Source organism: Homarus americanus, unplaced genomic scaffold (genome assembly GCF_018991925.1).
Source record: "Homarus americanus isolate GMGI-L3 unplaced genomic scaffold, GMGI_Hamer_2.0 scaffold34921, whole genome shotgun sequence".
Taxonomy (NCBI): domain Eukaryota; kingdom Metazoa; phylum Arthropoda; class Malacostraca; order Decapoda; family Nephropidae; genus Homarus; species Homarus americanus.
This window is the reverse complement of record NW_024741901.1, coordinates 1,266,830-1,279,470: the sequence shown is the minus strand read 5'-3', so window position 1 is coordinate 1,279,470 and position 12,641 is coordinate 1,266,830. Positions and strand designations below refer to the sequence as shown.

Here is a 12,641-nt window from a genome sequence, read left to right as displayed (position 1 = left end):
GCCTAACACATTTCGTGTTTACACAAGCCTAAACACTTTCTGACTTTGGTAAGAAGTAACATAATATATAATATATATATTCAATAAAGGCAGCATATAAACATACATATATATAATACTATTTCTCCCTTTCAAAAGAGAGCATGGCTGCTGCAAATCCTAAATAAACAAAACTTACAGAATTACATATGGCAGGGAAGAAGAGAATAGAACACAACAAATATAACTTCCTAACTAAACAGTTTTGAAAGGCCTGTTCACAATTCAGATAATTAGAGGTCTAATTTAATTACAGGTCTCCTAACTCTGTTTGATCTTCTAGGACTATTCCCTCCATCAAGTTTTACAGGGGTTTCACTTGCACTCTGTGCATTATCAGTGACAGACATATCATCACTACAATCAGTTGACACAGTGAGTGGATGCTGGGAAACATCATCTTTGACATGATGATGATGATGATCATCTGAAACTGTGTCAAGTTTATCATCATGTCCTGGTGCTACATTCATCTCGTCATGTGCCTGAATGATGTGATCCACATGAACATATCTCAAAGAGTTACCACATTTCACTAAATTGTCCTAGATCCACATACCTTGTCAATGACACCAGTTATCCACTTTGCATGTACAGTACCATAACCTTTAGCCATGTTCCTAACTCTCACCCTATCATTTACCTTGAACGCTCTTTCACTGGAACTCTTATCATGATACATTTTTTGTTGAGCTTGTTTCCTCTCTACAACTTCAAACAGACTTGGCTTAACAAAACTTAATCTTGTTCTCAACTGTCTCTTCACCATTAACTCTGCAGGAGTACATCCTGTCACACTATGTGGCGTGGTACTGTATCTGAGTAAGAAATTTGCTAGTCTGTGTTTCATTGATTTTCCTACAGTTCCTTGAATTACCTGCTTGGAAAGTGCTTCCTTTACAATTCTAACTGATCTCTCAGCTGCACCATTAGAGGCAGGATGATAGGGTGGGGTCAGTACATGCTTTACACCGTTGAATCTCATGAAGTTTTTAAACTCTGATGATTGGAATGGAGGACCATTGTCGGAAACTACCTCTTCTGGTATTCCATGTTCAGCAAATATTAATCTTAATTCATCAGTGGTGCTACCAGCATTAGTACTGTACATGTGCTTAACATCAATCCACTTTGAATGACTATCAATTAATACAAGAAATTTGTCTGTTCCCTGATCACAGAAGTCAATGTGTACTCTTTGGAAGGGACGGGTAGGCCATTTCCAGGTTTTCAAAGGTGTGCTGGGTGGCATACTCCTAACATTCTGACAAACAGAGCACTCACGTACCATCATTTCTATTTCACCATCCAGTTTAGGCCACCACACAAAACTTCTGGCCCGTGCTTTCATAGCACATATACCTGGATGTTCAAAATTCAGTTCATTCAAAATTTGCCCTCTAAAACACTGTGGAATTAACACCCTTATACCCCACAACACACATCCCTGTTCTACTGATAATTGACTTCTCCTTAAATGATACGGTTGAAAGTCTAAGGATGGACAAATCTCTGGCCATCCATTTAGTGTATACTCCAGGACTCTTCCTAATACAACATCTTTCCTAGTTTCATGAGCAATCATTCCGGAGGTAACTGGAAAATCTTCTGCTATCGTGGCTACAGCATAAACCTTAGGCTCTACTCCATCATTTGATCCATTACCTGGCAACCTTGACAAAGCATCTGCATTGGAATGATCATCTGAACGTCTGTACTGTATCTCATAGTCATATGCCGACAATATCAAAGCCCATCTCTGCATTCTTGCTGCAGCAAGTGTAGGAACAGGTGATTTAGGACCCAAAATTGCCAAGAGAGGCTTGTGATCAGTTATCAAAAACAAAATTCCTCCCATATAGATACTGGTGAAATTTCTTTACTCCAAATATGATAGACAAAGCCTCTTTCTCTATTTGTGCATAATTTTTCTCGCTTTGGGTAAGAGTTCTCGAGGCATATGCAATGGGTCTTTCTTCACCGTTATCCATTATGTGACTTATGACAGCACCTAATCCATAGCCCGATGCATCACAAGCAAGCTTTAGTGTTCTACTGGTATCATAGTGGACCAAAACATCAGTACTAGACAGAGCAGCTTTACAATCTTCAAATGACTTCTGAGTTGCACTGTTCCATTTCCATGGTATCCCTTTCTTTAATAGTTCATGCAGAGGGGCTAAAACTGATGAAAGTCCACTCAAGAACCTTGAATAATACTGTATCATACCTAGGAAAGCTTTCAATTCACTGACATTTTTTGGAGCAGGTAAATTTACTATGGCTCCTACTTTATCTTCTACAGGTCTCAGCCCTTCTGCATTCACTTTGTAGCCAAGATAAGTTACTTCTTTAGCTAGGAATGAACATTTGCTCTTGTTGAGCCTGACATTGTGTGCCAACAATCTTTCGAATACTGTGGCTAGGGTTTTGACATGATTTTGGATGTCACTGTCAACAATAAGGACATCATCCTGAAAACATAACACATTGGGAAGACCCACAAGAATTTTGTCCATGATGCACTGAAATAACTTTGGTGCACTTTTAACACCATAAGGCAACCTTTTGAACTTATACAATCCTTTATGAGTGTTGATGGTAAGGTACTGTTGACTTTCAGCATCAACAGAGACCTGAGCATATGCTTGGGACAAGTCTAACTTAGTGAAAATGGTTCCACCTGTTAGTGCAGCAAACAAATCTTGAGATGTGGGTAAGGGATATTGCTCATCCTCAACAGCTTGGTTAATGGTAACTTTATAATCACCACATAGTCTAACAGATTTATCAGCTTTAGGTACAATTACTATTGGAGCAGCCCAATTGCTCTTGGCGGTTTTCACAATAATTCCCTCACTCACAAGTCTGTCTAATTCCTTCTCAACCTCACCTTTCAATGCATAAGGAACAGGTCTGGACTTAGTTTATATGGGTGTAACATCTTTGTCAATGGTGATATGAGCTTCATAACCCTTTATACCACCCTGTCCCTTTACAAATAAAATCTTGTATTTTTCAAGCAATTTCTCAAGACCTAGAATACTGTTACACATTCTAACACTAAATATCTCCTTCCAGTCCATCTCAAGTTCACACAACCAGTTCTTACCTAACAAAGTTGGTCTATTCACATAACTAGCTATAATTAATGGCAACTTTAAATTCTGATTTTTGTAATTTACCTCACACTCTAATTTACCTTCTGTGTTCAAAATCTCTCCAGTATAAGTTCTCAACTTGACACCTGAGTCTTTTAAAGGCACATGCGCAAATAGGTTCTCATACATATCTTTACTCATTATGGAGAAATCAGCTGCAGTATCCATTTCCATGGTTACAGGTGTGTCATTAATACACAAGTCCACATTATACCTATGTTTAACTTTCTCTTCACGACTGGTGTAAATAGTAAACACATGGGCACTCTCATCATTATCAGATCCAAAATTACTAACACACTCATGAATACTGTTTTTCATTTCCTTCTCTCCACCTTCTACGGCATATACTCTACCTTTATCACTTCTACAGGCAGGAGCAATATGTCCAATACGTTGACAATTGTAACATTTTGAATTCTTGAACTTACACTGAAAGCTTTCATGTTTCCCTCGGCACCTCTTACATTTTAAATCAGCATGTGTTCCTTGTTTTGTGGCATACTTATTCCTTTTAGCTACAGTTACTTTACACACTGAGCCACTACTGCCAACTGTTTCACTACCAGCATTGGAAACAAATTCTCTGGTGTTTTTCTTGGCCAATTCCATGCTTGTAGCTATCTGACATGCACTTTCAAAAGTTAAGTTAGTGGTGTTCATTAACTTATTCTGTATTTTTTCATAATTCAGGCCTATTACAAACCTGTCTCTTAGAGCTCGGTTCAAGACCTGTCCAAAGTTACAGTGAAAGAATAACTTCTTCAAAGCTACTATATAATTACTCACTGATTCATCTTTACCTCTATCTCTGGTGCCAAATCTGTAACTTTCAGCGATCTCAAGTGGAGCAGGATCAAAATTTTGCTTCAGAATCTTGGTAATCTGAATCAGTGAGGAGTCTTTGGGTTTGTCTGGAGTAAGCAGATTGACCAGAGTAGAATAAACATTAGCTCCTACCTCTGTCAAAAAGATTGCTTTCCTTTTCTCTTCGAGGACTCTTTTTCTCTTAGCATCCCCACCGTCGTCCATTAATTCATTTGCCAGAAAGAAGAAGTCCATTCTCTCACAATATGATGTGAATCCTTCCTTGTCTGCATCATACTCCCCCACTCGTCCGATGTATCCACTGACGCCAGCCTTGGTTGCTCTCTTCACTTAAATTCTCCAGGTTCAGAGTAGCCTTCCCTTCAGTGGTCACTATCCTCTCTTCAAGGACTTCACCAACACTTTGTGAATCCCATCCTCGTCGCCAGTGTAGTATCTTGCGTTATTTAATGGGAGAATGACGAGTCACATGGTCTGTCTGGCTGGTCATTTATTCTCTGTTCTTGGTTACCGCGTGCCTAACACATTTCGTGTTTACACAAGCCTAAACACTTTCTGACTTTGGTAAGAAGTATCGTAATATATAATATATATATACAGTATTCAATAAAGGCAGCATATATACATACATATATATAACACCCTTTATAGGTGTTGTTCCTTTCACTACATCACGAATACGTTCCTTGTCCTACAGAATAGTGGATATAGTCGAGTGTGAGAAACCTAGGTCACTTGAGATTGTTGCTACAGTTTTTCCATTCTCATGCTGTGTTATTATCTTCATTTTCATCTCAAAAGTAATTGCCTGTCTCCTTTTCTTTGGAGCACCACCAGCACTCTCACTTTTATGCTTTCCAGTCAGTATAAAGTCAATTAAATACGATAATAACGAAAGTTCACAGTTCGATCAGTATAGGATACGATAGCCAAACACCAACTAAGCGCTGTACTGAGTGAGTGTACCCACGCAGCGACCCAAGCCGCGCCACGCTCTCGCCCGGGACAGAAACGTTTCGGTATAGAAAATGCGCGCATCATTTGAAAATATTTTTGGTCACGACTGCCGCGGTTGTATGTCCTGACGGTCGTAAGGTCAGAGCAGGTCGTTAGTACCGATGGACGTAAGTCCAAGCAGTCGTAAGTTGGGGACTACCTGTATGTTAAATTTTTGGCACACCTGACTCATGTCCTCAATCCATACACTTAACTCCTTCTCCATACCCTTATCACATATCTGATGTGTATCTTTAGTACTGTGTGGTGCACTGTTAACAGCACTACTTCTAATATCCTTGCCTTTCATCTTTATGGAATGAATGGTTGACTCATTCACTTCAAACGCACGGCCAACCGCTGACACACTCCTGCCGCTATCAAGTTTATCTAAAACTAAAATTTTCTGCGTCAGAGTAATGACATTCTTCATTCTCTTTGCACCAGATGCACTACCAACAGTTAATGGCCTTTTAGGAGCCACAACAGTTATAATTAATGTTAGATTTGCTCTCAGATGAGACTGGCGGGTGATGTGGGAGAACTCAGACGAGACTGGCAGAAGTGAATGGCCACGCAGGATGCAGCATGATGCCATGATGTCATATCATGGTGGATGCCTGTGGTTTCTAAAATGAGCACCTTACTTTTTAATGTTTTTTAAAAGAGGTCGTTAAGGGAAGTCGAATTTGCAAGAGTTGAACTCGCATATGTTGAGGTACTGGTGTATGAATTTTACTGAATAAATTATATCCTCATTATTATAATGCTAACTTGTTCTGACTGACTCTATTTTGTATTACAGTGGAAGGAGGAATTGGAGAAGAATGAAGTGCTAGTATTTGTTGCCCAGATCTTTCTTGACCTAGTTCTTCACGCCAGCTTGCCGCTGTCAGCCGTTAACCTGCTCATCATGGACGAGTGTCACCATACCGTAGGCAACCACCCCATGCGAGAGATCATGAGGCAGTATGAAGGCTTGAAGATACAGTCCCCAGAGAAATGTCCAAGGATCATGGGGCTAACAGCTTGTGTCATTCACCGTAAGTGTAGGAAGTCGGAAGTGATGGATACCATGAAGAAACTGGAAGCTGCGATGGACTCTGCTTTAGTGACCACTACTTATCAGAAGGAAGTTGTGAAGTGCAGTACTGCTCCAAAGGAAAAAGTAATTTGCTATGGAACTGATGAAATTTCTGAATATCAAGAATGTATTATTGCACAGTTAACAGGAATCTCTGAGGAAGTAAAGGAACGCGATGATATACAAATCAAGTACAAGAAATTGGTGAGGAAGAAAATAATTAATATTATAAACATCATGACAACGCTAGGAGATTGGTGTGTGGCCCGGGCAATTAAATATGAGATGGATCATTTTGAAGATATTAAGAAGATTGAGGATGTGCCAGTTGTTCGGGAGTTGATGACATTGCTCCAAAACAGGTTACAAGAAATTTATTATATTTGTGTGGTTGAGGAGACAAAGATGGAGAACCCCATTGATTATGTTACCAAGAAAGTTAAGAGGTTATTTGAAATATTTCGTGCATGTAATAGAGAAGTATACGGAATAATTTTTGTTGAGAGGAGAAACACTGCCAAGATCCTATATGACCTGCTGTTGAATGTTGCTGATACTAATGAGGACCTTTCATTTGTAAAGCCTTTGTACGTCGTTGGTTCAAATGCTTATACCGGCACTGACATCCGATTGGCTGAACTAGAACTTCGCAAACAGAGGGAAACATTGGACAAGTTTTGTAATGGAGAATGTAATTTCATTGTTTCAACCAGCGTCTTAGAAGAAGGTGTGGATATTAGAAAATGCAACATAGTCATTCGTTTTGATGAGCCAGCAAATTATCGTGCATTTGTACAATCAAAAGGGAGAGCCCGTGCATTACCATCTAGGTACTTGCTCATGGTGAACGAAACAAAACTGCAAGAGCTGAAAGACTCAATTGATTTATACAAGGAAATTGAAAAAGCTTTAACTCTTCTCTGCCATGATCGCCAGTTGCCAACATTAGAAGAAATCCGTAAGCATTACGTAGAGGATGAATATATTGAGCCATACTTACCATATGGACCTGATGGTGCCAAAGTGACCTTAAATTCTGCTATATCACTAATTAATGTCTATTGTGGGAAGTTACCTCAGGATAAGTTTACAGAATTGACAGCAGAAGTTGTTTATACAAAATATGAGGAAGGAGTGAAGGCACAGATAAAACTACCAATGAATGCCCCCCTGAAGGTTCCTGTGATTGGTGACTGCATGGTAAACAAAGAACTTGCCAAAAAGAGTGCTGCCATATACCTTTGTAAAAAATTGCATCATATGGGAGAATTAGATAATCGGTTACGACCAGCTGAGGTATTGGATGATAGCATACTGGAAGGTTTAGTGGAAGTTCCACCTGAAGAAGCCTTAAAAGACGATGCACCTGACCCTGGTACAAAGAGCCGACGTCAAGTGTACACCAAGGAGGTGTGCTCAGCCTTTACCCATAATTATGAAGGAAACTATCAGCTTTATTCAATTGTTATTCATCCCAAAAGTAATCCACCAAAAAATCTGATTATTAATTCTGATAAAATGGATTCTACAATTGGATTCATATGTAAGGGAAACTTGATACACTGTCCATTCCCACTATATTTTTCCAAATGGGGAGAAGTGGAAGTTAGAGTTGAGCATATAAAGGAACTGACAAACCTTGGTCTAGAGCTATTTTATAAAATTGAACACTTTCACAAACTCACTGTTGAGATGCTTTTACATATCAATACTTCTCTGTTTGAATTTAGCTCTAGGGATGCAGGTGTATTTATTGTGCCAGTAAAAGAAAAAAACATTAACTTAGACATTCTAAATCGGATAATGCCATTAGCATCTTTAAGGTCACCTGTGGTGAACACAACAGACTCACAGAGTTTCTACTTTGAGAGGTCTAATTTTGAGGATGCCATAATTTACCCTTTGTATGGACCCCAACCTGACCAACTGTTTTATGTTACACAAATCATGGATGACACAAATCCACATTCAGAATTTCCTGATTCAAAGAAACAATACAGTAGTTATGCAGAGTACTTCCTCCTGAAGTACGAATTGAAAATAACTAATATACAACAGCCTTTGATCGCTGCAAAGCATTTACCAAAGGAACTCAAATACTTGGAAATACCAGCAGTTCCTTTGAAAAATAACACAGGAAAGGTTGGACGGGATCCCCCCAGATTTCTTCCCGAGTTTTGTGGTGTATTACCTTTAAAAGCATCCCTGTGGTGGCAGATTATGTGTGTCCCTTCCATCTTCTACCGTCTTAATAGTTTAAACTTGGCTCATCAAGTGAATACTCTGATGAACATTGCAAAATACCAAATCAAAGCTGCAGAGCACACTACTGTGAATTTTGGTTGGCCTGAAGAGTCTGTTAACAGATTATTGGGTCCTTTTGGCAACAATTTGGCAGCTTGTTTGTTAAGAAAGAAGAGTAACTTTATCCATCCTTTCATGTTAGTACATGCTCTCACACTTCGTGGAGCTCATGATGGCTTTGATATGGAAAGACTTGAAGTTCTTGGTGACTCTTTCCTTAAGTACATTACTGCAGAATATTTATTTTTGAAGGACAATAAAGATCATGAGGGAAGACTTTCACTGCGTCGTTGCAAACTTGTTTGTAACAGAACTTTATATTCTTTGGCAAAGCAAAGAAAATTGCCAGAGAAAATCCAGGCGATTAATTTGTCACCTCAGACAAATGGTTTCTTGCCAGGATTCTCTGTTAAACCCATGATGGATCGGAAGCTGAGAAGTTGGAACATTCCCCATAACAAATGGTCACAACTCCCTCTCCTCGATCACCCAGAAGACATACTAGAGGTATATATGTGTTAAACAGTCGTATTATAAGCTCTTTGTTTCTGTATTTTTATCTTTTCACTCATCTCATAATATTAGGATGATTGATATATGTACAAACAAAGTAAATACAGTATATAAGTAAATTGTAGCAGTGTGTGGTAACAGTGAGATATATGTGAGGGTGAGTGATTGAGGGGTGGGGAGGGGATGAAAGACTGAAGTGGCAGTGAAGATATGATGTAGGATGACCTCTGCTACACTTGATCAAATAGCCATAGTAGGCATATGGAGATGGGGAATAAACACATGATATGACAGAAACAGAAATAGGATTTAAGTGACAAAACACTAAAGATATAGGAATATTAACAACAAGAAGAGAAATACCGGGGTACCTCCCTCACTGTGCTGCCAGACCACATACAGCTAAATAAGTTTAATAGTGTTCTTCTTTCAGTTACTTTAATTTAGCAATATAGCCTTAATTATTGAAGCTCCTCCTAAATTCTGTGTCAATTGTATTTTGGAGAGAGATATAAGTCATGTGTATCAAGCTACCAACACAGTGAAAAAGCCTTCCAAATTATTACTGAACAGGAACCTCATATCACCAGGGTTGTGTGCTCCTTGAAGCTCATTAAGTTTTGAGATAGCTGTCCATGGACCTTGAAAAGTAGCCACTACTCCTTGAGAATAGAGTCTTATGTTCTTGAAAAAACAGTTTAACCAGAATATAATTTTGCATTTGTTACAGGAAGTTAGCAATTTGTGGATAAGAGATGCAGAAGATGATGTAAGCTACAAAGAAAGGGGGATCATGTTACAACCCTTGGACACATACAGAGTTATCGGATAAGAGTATAGCAGATTGTGTTGAGGCGTTGATTGGGGCTTATTTACTTATTGGTGGTAGTGAGGCAGCCATCAACTTTCTTCACAGGAGGGCTTGGTGTATATAATGTAAGTATTTGTTTTTATTTCTCCTGACTGTATGGAGAAAAACATGTACAGTCGGGTCAAAAGTTTACTCACTCCCAAACTGGGAAGCAGCATTGACTCCAAATGAAATAAAACAGCACATCTGCACCAGACCAGAGTCAGGATAATTCACAGAATCCTTCCCATGACTGTTTCACCACAGGGAGTGAACTTTTGTCCTTGACTGTACAATATTTTGTAATTGCTGGTTGTGTAAATGGTCTAAGACCTTATCGATGTACCACCAGGATAGTCAGCGATGTCTGAATGCTGTACGATGTGGTTGGATGGTCGCATGTGTGTGCAGAAGATGCTTGAACTTTACAGTACAGTGCTCTCGGTTATGAACACAATTCGTTCTAGAAAGTTGGGTTAGCAAACCATTGTTTCAATGGGATTTTGGGTAATTGGTTCCAGCTCACCGAAAATTACATACAAACTAAAAATAAATGCAGTAAAGTACACTTACTTTGAGGTGTGCATGTAGAAGGCTCCTGGTTGATGATGATGATGATGATGATGGGAATTAGAATGGGACCCATAAAATTTTAGTTCACTTGGTGTAATTCAAGTTATTTTTTGAATCAACACTGCACTGCATTATATACAGTATTGTCAATATGTAAAATATATTTCAAAATGACCAATAATTTGACTGGAAACACAGAAAAAATGCATTTTTATGTTGAAGAGTCTCAAACAAGATGTTCCTTCCTCTGAACTGGTAAACAAACTGGCATAGCTTGGTGTGTTGAGTGGCTGTTTGGCGGCATAAAACTAGTTTCCTGTACTTCAATTATGTTCAATAATTGTTAAAATAACGAAAAAAATTTAAATAAACTTTTAAAATTATTGAATAGTACAACCTTCTTGATATTTACTAAAATGGTAAAATTTAAGCCCTAAAACCGATTACTGTATTGGCGGACTAATACTACACTGGTGGAACCAAATGCAGGCGACTATGTTGGAAAAAAAATTAGTGAAATTCGCTAACGAGGTTGCGTTAACAAGTAAGAAATCTTGGTAAATAATGCGTACTGGCGCTCGTTAACCGAGGGTACTGTTCTGTGACCAAGACTAACAGCTGGTGAGCAACATGGCAGAAAAAAATTAAATGAAATTCGTTCCAAAATTTTTTCGTTAACCGAAGTGAAGAATCTTATGGAAGGTAATTCGTAAACCGAAATTTCGTTAACCGAGGGATCACTGTGTTAATATTTTCCATTAAATGTAAATATAAAGTAATAATTGTTACATTCAATTTTCATATGTACCAGGAAATAAACAAGCAGTTGATTGTTCAATGTGAGAATGTGAGGGGTGGAACTGCTCTACGATTTACGTCAGTAATTTTTTTTATTACTGTCATTTTATTTATTTTTTTATTTTTTGCCATCCATTGCCAACCAAAATGAAGTCAGTGTCTGTTGCTCAAATGGTGTTTTTTAGAAGCTATCTGCAGTGAGCTCCATGAACCTTTTTTGAATGTGAGAGGTTATTTGACATGTGGTGAGATTGATGAAAAAGTTCCTATATCCACTTAAACTGCCATCTGGTTAGAAGTATCCCTGCTTATTTTCTGCTCCTGCTAGGTACCACCTGTGGTGCATGTACCACTATTGATTACTTTGGATAATGAAGAAGCATTAAACTTTGCTTTAAACCTGTTGACTACTTACTACAGTACACAAACCAGAAATGTAAGTTCCACTAATCCAGTTAATTTCTTACTCTCAGAAAGAATCTTTACTGAAGTTAAAGCAGTACCTTCACCTGTGATGATTGAAACTCTGGGCAAGTGATGAGATCTCGAGACTCTACAAGAAAGCTTGTCTTGATCGTTTGGAAGATAAGATTGACTACAAATTCAATGATAGAAGTTTCATTGTACAAGCAGTAACCCACAGCTCATACTCTCAGAATAAGGTAAGGCAATACTGTATATGGCAATGCTTTGTCACTAAACACACGCACACAATGCAACACACACACACCACACCACACACACACCACACCACACACACACCACACCACCACACACACACCACACACACCACACCACACAACACACAACACACCACACACCACCCCACCACACACACCACACACACCACACACCACACCACACACACCACACACACCACACCACACACACACCACACCACACACACACCACACACACACACACACACCACACAACCACACCACACAACAACACACCACACACACCACACACCACACACACACACACACAACCACACACCCACACACACCAACCACACACACCACACCTGACACACCACCACCTGACCACCTGACCACACCACACAAACCCCACACCACCACACCACACACAACCTACACACAACCACACACACCCCACCCACACACAACACACCTACACCACACACACACAACACCTGACACACACACCTACCACACACACACACACAACACACACACCACCACACACACCACACACCACACACAACCACACCTGACACCTACACCCCACCACACCACCACACACACACACACACCACACACCACACACACCACACACACACACACACAACCACACCACACACCTACCTCCACACACACACCAGCACACACACACTGACACACTACCACACACACACACACACCAGCCACACACACACACACCACACACCACACCGACACACACACACACAACCACACACCTGCGCACAACACCACACACACACCTGACCCACCCCTACACACACACACACACC

The 12,641-nt window shown here is 39.5% G+C and overlaps 1 protein-coding gene across 1 annotated transcript in view; it reads left to right on the top strand.

The window, feature by feature from the left end:
* LOC121876348 (endoribonuclease Dicer-like) overlaps positions 1-12,641 on the top strand; it is a 63,362-nt gene that overhangs the window by 22,711 nt on the left and 28,010 nt on the right. Inside the window, exons 5-7 of the mRNA XM_042381418.1 lie at positions 5,830-8,919; positions 9,656-9,745; positions 11,665-11,808. Coding sequence (XP_042237352.1) covers positions 5,830-8,919; positions 9,656-9,745; positions 11,665-11,808 — 3,324 coding nt within the window. The remainder of the gene's footprint in view (positions 1-5,829; positions 8,920-9,655; positions 9,746-11,664; positions 11,809-12,641) is intronic.